General features: G+C 43.1%; 1 protein-coding gene across 1 annotated transcript; it reads right to left on the bottom strand.

Annotated features, from left to right (window-relative positions):
- Positions 1-14,073: 14,073 nt before the first annotated feature.
- LOC106412922 lies at positions 14,074-14,841 on the bottom strand. The gene has a single exon (XM_013853791.2). The coding sequence runs from the start codon at positions 14,839-14,841 to the stop codon at positions 14,074-14,076; it is 768 nt and encodes a 255-aa protein (XP_013709245.2).
- Between the last annotated feature and the right edge of the window lie 255 nt (positions 14,842-15,096).

Genomic DNA, 15,096 nt, shown 5'->3' with positions numbered 1-15,096 from the left:
ACTGAGCTCACGACGGATGTGTGGGATGGTCTCATCGCCTATTGGGAGCACCCCTCTTCGATCAAAAAGGCCAATTCGTGTTCGGCTTCTCGAAGGACGAAGGATAAAGATGGTCATTTGCCCATGCTTCACAGAACCGGACAAAAACCTAATGCAGGAGTCCGTCTAGAAGCTGTAAGTTTTGTTTTAAATATATATTTTAAAATATTCAATTAATATAATTTTCAATTTTTAATTTAAATTTTTTTTGTAGTTCGAGAAGACGGGAGTCTTACCTTCTCTGTCTGACCTATTCAAGATGACTCACGCCACATCCGACGGAGTTTTTGTGGATCCTGCATCTGAGAAACTCTTCCAAACAGTGGCTGGTCGGATTGAAGAACGGGAGACGCAACTAACCCAGGAGTCTCCCGATGGATTAACAGTCACATTGTCCACCGAAGAGGTCGACAGAATCTTCGAAGAGGTACAATTTAAAATTTTTGTTTACATTATTTTAAATATTTTAACATAACTAACTATATTAATATATGTTTTGATTTTATAGGTGGCTCCTAAAAAGAAGGGACGGATAGTCGGTATAGGCTCTGTTAACGAAGTTGCAAGGGCAACTTCGTCATAGGGAAACTTCGAGACGGGATGAAGAGACTGCTCAGATGAAGGCTCGAATGGATAGCCAGCAGGTTCGTTTAGACTCTCTTGAGGATTTGCTAGACGTGATGGCCGTGGGAAACCCGGTTATGCAGAGAATGTTGAGTGGTAGACGAGCCGCTCTTGGAATGGCACCACGAGATCCCCAAGAGTCCGATCCAACCCGTCAACAGCCGAGCAACCCCACCAACTACTTCGAGAATATGTAGTTTTTTTTTCTTTCTGTTTGTATTATAAATTTAAATATTATTGTATGACTTTTTAAAATATGTTTTCCAATTTCATATTTCGTTTTAAAATTTAAATTATTTTAAATTCTGAATATTAAATATAAATTAAAATTTATCATATACTAATTAATAATAATATAATAATAAATGATGTAAACTCTTCGTAAACATTACATGGAGTTTACATCGAATGTTTACGAGTGATTAACATCGAAATATTTACGAGGGTTTTACATCGAAATGTTTACGAGTGATTTACAACGAAAATATTTACGTGTGCTTTACATCGAAATAATTATGTGGGCTTTACGACGAATGCTTACGTGTCGTTTATGACAAATTTTTTCCCTGTGCTTTACGAGGAATATATTTCGTCGTAAACGTAACGAGTCGTTTACGACGAAACCTCCGTTACGACGGACGTTTAACAACGAAACGTCTTTCGACGTTAATTCGTCGTAACATCCCGTTTACGACGAATTTACAACGAATACTGTCCTAGTAAAAAATATGTTTTCTTGTAGTGGACTTCATTTGAGTCTACTCTATCAAAAAAAAATTAGATCTGAAATAAGTTAAATTCTAAAAAACTTTTAAAAATATAATTTAATAGATAAAATAATAATAATTAAAGACATAGAATTTGAATATGTAACTTCATTTTAATATAAATACTAGAACACATATTTAAAATCTATAAATGTAAACCTTACATTTTTGGGAGGCGAAGAAAACAACTATGAAAAAAATAACTGCAAAACAAGATAAAATTATTAAAAAACATAGAAAAGAATTAAAGTCATATTTTTGTAGGCTTATAATGAAATTTGATTAAACTTTGTGATTTAGTAAACTTCATATGAAGTCTACTAGCTTTAGTAAACTTCTTTGGAAGTCTATACTGTCTGATAATTTTCAGATCTGAAAAAATCTATACATTTTAGAAATTTAAAAATAATTTTAAATCTGAAAATACTTTTCAAAATAGAATTTATAAGATAAATTAGTACCAAATTAATGCACAGAGCTTGATCTATAAATGTCCCTAAAACAATTAACAATTACTTTGTCATGTTTCTCTGACTATATGCGAGTGATCTTTACAAGTCAAATGCAGATAATTATTGAGAAAATAATAGAAGAATCTTCGTGTTGTAAACTATTAGCTCACATGTAATAGTGAGGGATATATAAATCTGTATTTATATATTATATATTTTATGTTTGGAGAAAAAGGATTTAACCAGAGAGAGATAAAGATATTAAATGTTGTTTTGTTATTGTTATATGGGAGAGAAAGGTGAGATATAAAACTTATGATCTTGTTATTGATTTCTACGTAGTCCTTACAAAATGCATAAAAAGCTATATTTATAGCAATGGTAAGTCGGTTAGTTTTACCGACATATAACAAAAAGACAAAAGAAGATAAACATTATCTTCTAAATAGATAATCATTATCTTAACACTCCCCCTTGATTATCTATTTTGTGTTACGTAGTGCCTCGTTAAAAATTTAGTCATAGAAAAACTTATTGGGACAAAAACCATGACAAGGAAAAAAGAATACACTGTCGTAATCTCCCCCTGAGAATAGTAGATGTAGCTTTCTCATCATAGGTCACGCAAATACCGCATTCCGATACCGTAGACATATTTTCGGAATGTTGTAGTCGGAAGAGCTTTGGTGAACAAGTCAGCTGGATTATCGCATGACCGTACATACTCAATGTCCACTTCTTTATTTTTCTCGAGCTCCCTTACGTACGAGAAAAATCTTGGAGGGATGTGTTTTGTTCTGTCGCTCTTAATGTAACCTTCCTTGAGTTGAGCAACACAAGCCGAATTATCTTCAAATATTTTCGTCGGCTCTTTCTCATTGACTCTTCCGCCTGATTCTTGTATGTGGTTACTCATTGATCGAAGTCACGCACATTCTCGACATGCTTCGTGAAGCGCAATAGTTTCTGCATGATTCGAAGATGTCGCAACCAGAGTTTGTTTCTGGGACCGCCAAGAGATCGCGGTTCCACCAATTGTAAAAACGTAGCCGGTTTACGATCGAGCCTTATGAGGATCTGATAAGTATCTTGCATCTGCAAAATCAACCATACCAAACTCGGGTTTTCTAAAATACATTAACCCTAAATCAACTGTACCTTGAAGGTAACAGAATAAGTGCTTTATTCCGTCCCAATGCCTGCGAGTAGGAGCAGAACTATATCTCGCCAGTAGATTTGTAGCAAAAGCTATATCTGGTCTGGTACAGTTTGCAAGATATAACAGCCCACCGATAGCACTCATATAAGGTACTTCTGGACCTAATATCTTCTCGCCATCTTCGCAGGGCCTAAAAGGATCACTCTCAATATTGAGAGATCTACCAATCATTGGAGTACTCAAAGGAGTCGCTTTGTCCATACGAAAGCGTTTCAATAACCTTTTCGTATTGTTTGATTGATGCACAAATATTCCTTCTCGGAGATACTCTATCTGGAGCCCAAGACAAAACTTTGTCTTGCCGAGATCTTTCATTTCGAACTCCTCTTTCATATGAGTTTGAGCATCATCAACCTCCTTTTGAGTTCCAATTATGTCCAGGTCATCTACATATACAGCAATGATCACAAAGCCAGATGACGATTTTTTTATAAAAACGCATCGACATATCGCATTATTCACATATCCTTTACTCAAAAGATATTCACTTAAGCGATTGTACCACATGCGTCCGGATTGCTTTAATCCGTAAAGTGATCACTGTAACTTGACTAAACAAATCTCCCTGGATTTTTCTTTTAATGCCCCTAGCATTTTCAATCCCTCAGGGAGTTTCATATATATATCGTTATCCCACGATCCATACAAATATGCAGTCACAACGTCCATAAGATGCATTTCAAGATTTTTAGATGCCGTTAGGCTCATCAAAAATTTAAAAGTAATTGCATCCATTACCGGGGAATATGTTTTGTTGGGGTCAAAAACGGTTACGACGAAGTTAACGTCTAAATCCCCGAAGAAGAAAAACGTAGAAAAATTCTTCGACAAATATTTTTTCGAAATAGATTCTTCTTTATGAAAAACCTTTGCGGAAAAAACGTGAATCATCGGACAAGAGCTCGAGAAGGATCGTTACGCAGCGACCAAACGCGTGCTCCGCTCGGTCGCTACGTAGCGACCGAGTTCGAGCCAAAGCTCAACCAAACGCCCATTCCGCTCGGTCGCTACGTAGCGACTAGGCTCGAACCAAAGTTCGGTCGCTACGTAGCCACCAAGCTCTTCCAAAACGTCGATACGACATCAGTCCATGCATTCTCGTCTACCCTTCGATGCTATCTCCCGAATACCGTAGCGAACCCATCTCACATTCCCCGCCATTTCTAAGTTATCAATCAAACTCTACCGTAAAAAACCGCGGAAAGTTCATTCTTTATCGAAAGAAGCCGTAATAAACGCTTCGAGTCGAAAGACGGCCCAAAGGGACCTAAGACACGACTCGAGGCCCAACTTACGATTTTTTAACCAACAGCCCGCAAACCGCATGTCGGTTTACGCTTGGTCCGCAAGGGAAGATAAATGTCAAGTTTCCGCGGATAAATACGAAATTTTGAAGATAATTACGAAGATCTGAAAAAATGGAATATCTCCATTTTTATGCTATGGCGGCTTAAGCGTAGAAGAGGAAAGGCGTAAACCGACCTTGGAGCCAGTATATAAAGGGTCCTAGGCGAGAGGCATAGGAGAGGGTTTTTTCAGAGAAAACTTAGCACTTAGAGCAATTAGGCAACTTTCTGTTTTTGTTATTTCGAGCTGCGACTCAATTAGGTTTAGCCGTCTTAAGGTTGCTAGAACTAGGAATCTCGCCGACAGCTCTCGAGCCCAGGCTTATACCTTGTTGTAAACGCTCATACGCAAATTCAGAATAAGACTTCTCTTTGCTCTCTTCTTACGATTTTTATACTTCTTCGTTGTCATTATCGTGTTCTGATTTGCTTGGCGTGTGGTATTAGCAGATATCCGGGACCTCTGGGAAATTAGGGTTTTCCTAGTTTCCTTATTTAAACGGAAATCGGCTGTGCGAATTTCGGTTCCCACAGTTTGGCGCTAGAAGGAGGGGGGGGGGGTACGGATCAATCTAACTCTCGACCACATCACGCTCAACCAGACATGTCAACTGATGACACGGATAACGTGCAGACTCCTCTCAACGGAGGCAGCGGCACTGATCTCCACACTCCCGCAGCGAACGTATCCGCGGCCAACGCACCAGCCAACGCCGCGGTGCTCGAGGAGTTCCAAAAGATGTTCGCAACCTACGAAAAAAGGTCCGAAGAACAGGATAAGCTCGTGAGCACCTTGACCAACCAAGTTGAAAATTAACAGCAAGGACTCGAGCAATCCGCCCCCGTGGAACCACTAATGTCCGCGGGAAAAGACTCGACTTTGCGACCCCACTTAATAGGCCTGGAGCCGCCCAGGAACGACCTTCGGGTCAAAACCCTAGCGAGAAGTCTCCCGTCGAAAGGGGAAACTCCGAAAGCCCTCCGCCTGCTGCGAAGGTTTCAGAGGACAACGGAGTCGAGCAAGTCGACCTGGATCCTAGCGATGTCTCCAACAATACTGATGAGGACGCCGACAGACATCCAAGAAGGACCAGAAGCCGATTCACTCGAGAAACCTCCCCGTTCGACGAACCAATGACAGAAGAGGAGGAAATCCTCTATTGGAACGAACAGGAAGAGCTGGCTGAAAAACAACTCGCAGTAAACGCCGACAAGCGTTGAAACCTGCTGACGAGACCTCGGATATACGCGATCTTCGCGACTATATCACCAAGACTGCAGCAGAAGTAAGAGCCGTAAAATCTCAAATCCATCATGCTACGAGCGCGGCCCCCGAGATCGACAGACTGCTGGAAGGGGCTCGAAAGACCCCTTTCCCCGCTCGCATCTCAGATACGAGGGTATCCGATCCAGGAAAGATCAAAGTACCAAAGTATGATGGTACGACCGATCCGAGAGCGCACCTTCAGGCTTTCCACATCACGATGGGAAGAGCGAGGCTGAAGGACGGCGAGAGAGACGCCAGCTACTGCCGCCTGTTCGTCAAGAATCTAGAAGGAGCAGCCCTCGAGTGGTTCGCGCGCCTTAAACGAAACTCTATCGGGAGTTTCCGACAGCTCGCATCGGAATTTCTCAAGCAATACTCTATGTTCATAGATAGAGAAACTTCCGATGTCGATCTCTGGAGTATGTCCAAGAGGGAAGAGGAACCCCTCCGCGAGTTCATCAGCCGGTTCAAGTTGGTGATGTCCAGGGTCAGCGGGATAAGCGACAAGGTGGCCATCGACACGCTCAGAAAGGCGCTCTAGTACAAGTCGAAATTCAGAAAATGGATATCCCTCAAAAAACCGCGGACGATCCAAGACGCCCTCCACAAGGCGACGGACTACATCATGATTGAGGAAGAAACGAAAATCTTATCGCAGAAGCATAAGTTGGCGAGATCGTCCTCGAAAGATGTAGACCCGAAAACAAGGAAGAAGAACCCTCGTAACGACAAGTATGTCCATCACGAGGGGGAAGAACTCCAAAGAGCACATAATTACGCAATCGGCTCAGACCAGGGCCGAACCACGGGTAATACGTGGACTCGCAACCAAGGATATGACGAAAACACCTTCTACGAGTTCCACCAATCCCGAGGACACTCCACGATTAACTTCAAGGTCTTGGGAACGAGGCTGGCCGCGAAGCTACTAGCCGGAGAACTCTCGGAAGTAACCAGCGTGAAAGATCTCATCCTCGAGACCGATCGCCCCCCGAAGCCGGACAGAAATCTTCCCGTGGAGAGATCTCCCCAAAGAAACCAATCCGGGGATAAACGCGGCAGGAGGCCAGACAACAAAGGGAACGGTAACAATCGTCTAAGAGTCAACATGATCATCGGAGGATCGCAATTCTGCAACGATACGGTCTCCGCCATCAAGGCTTACCAGCAGAAGGCGGAGTAGAGCGCAAACTGGCCTACATGGTCTCCTACCAAAGATGATCAGAACTGCTCAATCACCTTCACAAAGGAGGAAGCCAGCGGGATTGATCAGCCTCACTGCGATCCGCTCGTCATAGACCTCGTCATACGAGATCTGGAAGTCGGAAGAGTACTCGTTGACACGGGGAGCATGGTTAATGTAATCTTCCGTGAAACTCTCAATCGGATGAGCATTGAACTCGGAGAAGTAACTCCAACTCCGAAACCGCTCACAGGCTTTTCTGGCGAAGTATCGATGACCCTCAGATCAATTCAGCTACCTGTCATGGCCAAGGAGGTCACAAAAATCGTATAGTTCGCGGTAGTCGATCATCCTGCCATCTACAACGTGATCATGGAAACCCCATGGCTCAACGCTATGCAAGCCGTTCCATCGACGTACCACCTGGGCGTCAAATTCCCGACCCCAAACGGAGTCGTAGCTATCTAGGGATGTCAGAAACAGTCGCGACTGTGCTTCCTCGCAGAACACAAGTTAAGATAGATGACAACCTCTGCAACGGCAAATCACAAACGCACGAAGATCGATAAACCTTCGACCAACAACGTTTCGAGAAAAGACGATTTCACATCGTCTGCCAACGCAGAAGCTTCGGGCGTCGAAACTCAACATGAGGCCGGAGCCGACACTACAATTCAACCGGAACATCCGGAAAAGAACACTGACCCTGCCACGATCATCTCGATCAAGGCGGTCAGCACGGTGACAACCGCCGAGTAAAAATGCTTGCGGCATAAAACAGAACTACGAGATGGCTTGATCCTCGAAAGGGGTACGTAGGCAGCTCGTCGAAGGACAAGTTCAGCTATCCCCCTCTCCAAAAAGGGGGGGGGGGGGGGGGAGTGGGTGCGTATACTCGTATACTCTCACATAGGAAAAGATGCGTTATTGTAATCGAATTCTATCCAGATTTCAAAATTTTTTATGAAATATTCGTCGCTCTTTTTAAGACAAAATCGCAAAACAATCTCACTTCAGTAATATACGTATAGTCTTCGAAATAACTGCGAGACGTCGCCAAGTTAAAAATCAAGATGATACGAACAAATTGTCCAAACGCGACCACTACAAATCTTACACTCCGTTCGTCGATTGGCCCCGACGAACACATCAGCCGTCTTAAACAAACGCAACCTGATCACTCTTTTGATCTTCAAACGTCCAACACAAGGACGAAAGCGCGCTACAAAAAAAAATCCGAAATTTTGGTCTAGCACTTCCAGTTGGCTTAAAAATTGTCTCTGGAAAGATGCTTGTTTCGTACCATACAAGTCGTATAAGCCGAGAACCTATCGCGGACTTTAAATCGGTACGAATCAGGTAGAAATCGCAACAGGAAAACCGATAGCTGGCTAGTCACCGCACAAACCTTAAAACCGAGAGTAAACCTAGGTCTTGCCCTAAACCCATCGCATTGGTCTCAAACATCTCAAAGACATGATATCTAAACGATACGAGATTCCTAAAACCTGTCTCTTCGTTCATAACTCAACGTTCCCGAAAAATCGTAAATAATTTTTACGAAAACTCACGTCTCATCGAACGCCTCAACGAAGATAAATATGAGACGACAACTCATGTTCACTTCAAACCCACTCTGAACAAAGTAACCCAAACAGACATCCATTATATAAACCGCATAGCGGTAGGGGTTTAAGGCCACACTCGGCCAGACATATATGAACAAAGGCCACACTCGGCCGCTAAATACTAGATAAAGGGAAAAACTCCTTCCCGTCAAAACACTCACAGGCCAAAGTTAAAACTCCCGGACAAGGAAGCCCCGAATGCATCCGCGGGAAAGTTCACTTCCTCATCGTCACCGGCAAAATAAGCCGTAGTTTCTACGATATCAGGGGAAACCGGGATGGGATCCCAGAATCCCTGGATCTTCCCGTCAATCGGAGGAATGGTCGCCTCAGTGTGAGCAAGATCCTTCATGCCACCCTTCATTAACTTCATCTCCCTCTCGAAAACGTAGTCATCTTCATGCGTCTTCCAAAGGCTCCCGACGGAGCCGCGACACTCACGGAAGTCGCCCAGCGAGTTAAAAGCACCCTTAAGATTCCCGTACTCAACCAGGAATTGAGAAGCGCGAATCTTCATCACCTCGACAATTTCCCTCTTGCCCTTCCGTTCCGCCCTGCGAACAGCCCTGGCATGATCACGAGCGAGTTGAGCGTCTCGCGCCAACATCTCGTCTCGTATGCGAGCAAGATCCTTTTCCGCCTTCTCCGCTTTAAAGCGATAGATCATGGCCTCTCTATGGCTCGCCTCAATGGCCGATCCAAGCAAGTTTAAACCCTGTAAAACCGATTGACACGTTATAAGCAAAAAATAATAATAACGATCGTCAGAATTCTTAAAATTTATACCCCGTTAATGATGCGAGATCCTTCCGCAACAACTTTTGGCCTCCCTGACTCGCTCGTGGCCTGAGGAGCGTCAAAGCCCGACAGAAGACCAGCAAAGAGATCGTCGAAGTCCGGAATAGGGACCTCAGTTGTACCACTTCCATCGCTGAAAGAAAGGTTCGGATCCCATCCTGGAAGCATGCAATCGTCCACCGAAAACTCCAGGTCGCCGAGATCAATATCTTTCCCCTTCGAAGAATTCGGCCCCGTCACAATAGTGGGAGCGGCGTTGGGACCTTGGTCTTCAGGTTCGGAATCACTCCTTGTGTCTCTGCCCAAAGCAGAACCAGGATGCACAAACCTCAACGCCTTACGAACTCTATTCGGCGTAAAAGAAGTCCAGAAAAAAGAACCATTCCTGAGCAGATCCCTCATCGCAATAATGTCCTCAGGAAACGGAGCAAGAGGGTTGATAGAGGGACGATCATTCGGCAACCTCCGAAACAGTGGGATACAACTCTCCTCAACGGACGCTGCGTCTACACGAACGAAGAAGAAAAACTTCCTCCACGAGTTGAAGTTAAAAGTGAACCCCTTTACCACTGACATGAAGTTCCGAGGAACCAGCCTGTACGTGTCCGTTTCCCTAATGATCTGTAATCGAAGAAGCGCTTCGAAGTGATCAACAGCCAGAGAAATACCATGCTCGTAGCTCAGGACCAGGATCCCTATGAGGTGCTGGCTGCCAAGAGGATTCAGTTGGCTTATCGCCACCCCAAAACGACCCAACACACGAACGATGATCTCGGGGATCGGAAACCATAAATGGCAACGCACTACAAATGCCTCGTAACAAGTAAAGAAGCCCTCCGGGGGACTACTAGCGCACTCTCCTTGACGAGGAACCCTGAATTCCACCGCGTCCGAAATATGGTGAACGACCACATGACCTCGAGAAATCCGCTAGTGCTCCTACTCGGCGCACCTGCCTCCACCGGGCGATGGTTCATGACCGGGAACAATTTTTCTATAGGAGGCGTGATCGAACCGTAACACACCACCCACCATGCCTCGTTCTCGGCAGGGTCTACCGAATGAGGAACGAATTCCATCTTCGGCACTCGAAGCTCTTCAGAAACATTTGCGGGCAAAGACCCTTTCTTCGAACTCCTCTTCTTACTCGACTTCTCGTGTTTTTCTTTGAAATCAAGGAGGAATTGACAGAGAGAAAGAGAAAGAACTTTTCAAGAAAAACCTCTCTATGAGAATGAGTAAGTGTGAAGGTTATGAAGAAGTTACCTCCCTTCTTATAGGCATGAGAAATTACTATTTACTTGCGGATTTTTTGACACGAACTTCGCCCAAATATACCAATCTCGTCCAAACTCGCCATACCACGCATTGGGACCTTGCTAGAAATCCATGTTCCCAATGTGCTGGGGGGCTAACTGTTGGGGTCAAAAACGGTTACGACGAAGTTAACGTCCAAATCCCCGAAGAAGAAAAACGTAGAAAAATTCTTCGACAAATATTTTTTCGAAATGGATTCTTCTTTACGAAAAACCTTTGCGGAAGAAACTCGAATCATCGGACAAGAGCTCGAGAAGGATCGTTACGCAGCGACCAAACGCGTGCTCCGCTCGGTCACTACGTAGCGACCGAGTTCGAGCCAAAGCTCAGTCGCTACGTAGCGACCAAACGCCCATTCAGCTCTGTCACTACGTAGCGACCGAGCTCTTCCGAAACATCGATACGACATCAGTTAATGCATTCTCGTCTACCCTTCGATGCTATCTCCCAAATACCGTAGCGAACCCATCTCACGTTCCCCACCATTTCTAAGTTATCAATCAAACTCTACCGTAAAAAACCGCGGAAAGTTCATTCTTTATCGAAAGAAGCCGTAATAAACGCTTCGAGTCGAAAGACGGCCCAAAGGGACCTATGAGATGACTCGAGGCCCAACTTACGATTTCTTAACCAACAGGCCGCAAACCGCATGTCGGTTTACGCTTGGTCCGCAAGGGAAGATAAATGTCAAGTTTCCGCGGATAAATACGAAATTTTGAAGATAATTGCGAAGATCGGAAAAAATGGAATATCTCCATTTTTATGCTATGGCGGCTTAAGCGCAGAAGAGGAAAGGCGTGAACCGACCTTGGAGCCAGTATATAAAGGGTCCTAGGCGAGAGGCATAGGAGAGGGTTTTTTCAGAGAAAACTTAGCAGTTAGAGCAATTAGGCAGCTTTCCGTTTTTGTTATTTCGAGCTGCGACTCAATTAGGGTTAGCCGTCTTAGGGTTGCTAGAACTAGGAATCTCGCCGATAGCTCCCGAGCCCAGGCTTATACCTTGTTGTAAACGCTCATACGCAAATTCGGAATAAGACTTCTCTTTGCTCTCTTCTTACGATTTTTATACTTCTTCGTTGTCATTATCGTGTTCTAATTTGCCTGGCGTGTGGTATTAGCAGATATCCGGGACCTCTAGGAAATTAGGGTTTTCCTAGTTTCCTTATTTAAACGGAAATCAACAGTGCGAATTTCGGTTCCCACATGTTTCCTCAAAATCAATTCCCGGTCTTTGAGAAAAACCTTGGGCAACTAATCGGGCTTTATATCGTGTTACTTCATTTTTCTCATTTACTTTTCTCACGAATACCCACTTATACCCAACAGGATTTATATTCTCAGGCGTTATGACTATAGGTCCAAAGACATTTCTTTTATTCAGGGAGAGTAATTCAATTTGAATGGCCTTCTTCCACTCCTCCCAATCATGTCTTTTCTGACATTCCAAAATGGACCTTGGATCGGGATCATCTATTTCATGATTGATCTCTTTGGACACAGAAAAGGAGAACATTCTATCAACATCTTTTATATTATTTCTCATCCATAACTTTTCATCTCGGGCGTAGTTGATAGAAATCTCATACTTTTCTTCCTTTTCGTCATCTGGATCATCTTTATCTATGCCTTCTTTCAGACATTTTTCAGTATCAGGTTCTTCTGGAACCTTACTTTGTTCATCCAATTTCTTTTTCTTTCGGGGATTTTTATCTTTAGAACCTGCTGGCCTCCCCCTCTTTAACTGAATCCTAGGTTAATTCATTTTGTTTCCATCAGTTTGTTCTTTAGGAACATCAACTCTGGATGTAACATTTTCAGCGGGTATACATGATTTCGTCACCCTTCTCGTATCTGTGAACGCATCTGGTAACTGGTTTGCCAAATTATGCAAATGCACAATTTTCTGAACTTCCAGCTCTCTTTGATTCATAGGGGGATCAAGGTGTAACAATGACGGTGTACACCAAGTAATCTCTTTAGGAATTCTATTAATTCCTCCCCCTAACGCTGGAAATTCATCCTCATTAAAATGGCAATGGGCAAATCGTGCCGTAAACATATCACCAGTTACTGGTTCCAGATATCTTATTATACTTGGTGACGTATAACCCACATATATTCCCAATCTCCTTTGTGGGCCCATTTTTGTTCTTTGTGGCGGTGCTATCGGAACATAGACCGCACACCCAAAGACACGGAGATGGGATACATCTGGCTCTTGCCCAGATGCCAATTGTAATGGGGAGTACTTATGATATGCACTCGGTCTTAGCCGAACCAGTGCAGCTGCATGCAATATAGCATGACCCCATATAGAAATTGGGAGCTTCGTTCTCAAGACTAACGGTCTTGCAATCAACTACAACCGTTTTATCAATGACTCGGCCATGCCATTTTGTGTATGCACATGGGGAAGTGGATGCTCCACATCAATCCCCATTGACATACAATAATCATCAAAGGCTTGCGATGTAAATTCACCAGCATTATCAAGCCTTACTTTTTTAATGGCATACTCTGAGAACTGCGTTCTCAGCTTTATTATCTGGGCAATGAACTTTGCGAAAGCCGTATTTCGTGTCGTCACAAGAGACACACTTGACCATCTACTAGATGCGTCAATCAATACCATGAAATACTTAAACGGCACGCACGGTGGGTGGATCGGCCCACATATATCACCATGTATCCTTTCTAAAAACATTGGTGATTCATTGCCTACTTTTGCTGGTGATGGCCGAGTTATAAGTTTCCCTTGAGAAAAGGCATTGCATGTAAATTCGCCCGTTTGCAAAAATTTTCCGTTTTTCAACGGATGGCCATTCGAATTTTGCACTATCTTTCTTATCATGACTGAACCAGGATGTCCTAGCCTCTCATGCCATATTTTAAATGTATCAGTAAACTTCATGTTTACCACGGCATAGGACTCAGTCATGGTTATTTTCGTACAATATAGTCCAGAGGATAACATTCTTAACTCTTCCAATATATGTTTCCTCTCGGACTTAATGCAAAGAAATTCAGTGCCAACTTTACTCATAGTCTCAATATGATATTCATTTCTTCGGATATCCTTAAAACTTAATAAGTTTCTATGAGACTCGGGGGGAATACAATGCATCACTTATTTCAAATATTATTCTCCCTGGCATTGAAAATTTCGCTCTTCCAGAGTCCATAATAATCTTTGCATTACCAGATATTGTACTTACGCTTCCAGCGTAATCTCTAATTTTGAGACTGGAGAAATATTTCTTATCTTTAATTATCGTGTGCGTTGACGCACTATCTGCCGAACAGAAATCTCCATCCATAGTCTCAAAGTTTGGCATTTTCTGAATATAAAACATATATTATTAAACAGTAAACATGAAACATAACATATATCTTACGACAAAAGATATAGATACTATAATACAGTCTACTTATATCACATCGATCTACATAACTCATCGATACTCTCTGGCTCAACCAGAAAATCTGATACATCGAGATGAGTATCATCGTTTAAACCATGAAAGGATGGCTCAGGTTCATCAGAGATGAAGTTTGTTTCACCTCTTCCTTTTCCTTTTCCCTTTTGGGATTCTCTATACAGATCGGCTAAATCTTTTGGCGTACGACAGTTACGTACCCAATGACCTTTCATGCCGCATCTGTAGCAAACCTTTCTTGTTTGCCTTTTATCATCCTGGCCTTTTTCATTCCTTTCATTTTCTTGGAAGTCTTTATTATTTCTTTCATCATAGGGACAGAATTTTCTTCCTCGTCCTCTTCCACGACCATGATAACGGTTTCCACCACGTCCACGACCTCGTCCTCTTCTATTATCATAACTGGATGATGCAACATTCGCTTTAGGGAATGGAGCAGATCCAGTGGGACGAGCTTGATGGTTTAATGTCACGAGTTGATTATTCTGCTCCGCTACAAGGAGGACTTGCATCAACTCCGAGTAACGGGTATATCCATTCACCCGGTATTGTTGCTGCAGGTATACATTTTCAGGATGGAACGTGGAGAGAGTTTTCTCGATCATATCATAATCACTTATTTTCTCTCCACATAACATCATCCTCGAAGTAATTCCGAACATCGCGGAATTAAACTCACTAACACTTTTGTAATCCTGGAACCGGAGATGGATCCACTCGTGTTTAGCTTTCGGTAAGATCACATATTTCTGGTGATCGAACATCTCTTTTAAAGATTTTCAGAGGTCACAAGGATCCTGTAATATATTCATCCTTTAAACCATCATGGATGTGGTGTCGTAAAAATATCATGGCTTTAGCCTTTTTCTCATCCGACACTGTTTTCGAACTATTGATGGTTTCCAAAAGCCCGTTTTCTCTCAGGTGCATTTTTGCACCCACTGCCCAAGTCATATAATTATTTCCCGTAATATCCAGGGCATTAATTTCGAGCTTTGTCAAATTCGACATGATAACTG

Source organism: Brassica napus, chromosome C7, assembly GCF_020379485.1.
Source record: "Brassica napus cultivar Da-Ae chromosome C7, Da-Ae, whole genome shotgun sequence".
NCBI classification, from domain to species: domain Eukaryota; kingdom Viridiplantae; phylum Streptophyta; class Magnoliopsida; order Brassicales; family Brassicaceae; genus Brassica; species Brassica napus.
The sequence above is the reverse complement of the archived record's forward strand: the minus strand, read 5'-3'. Positions and strand labels throughout refer to the sequence as shown.

Coding starts and splice junctions, on each gene's coding strand:
- LOC106412922 (XM_013853791.2), bottom strand. CDS start 14,841: ATGTTCGATCACCAGAAATATGTGATCTTACCGAAAGCTAAACACGAG.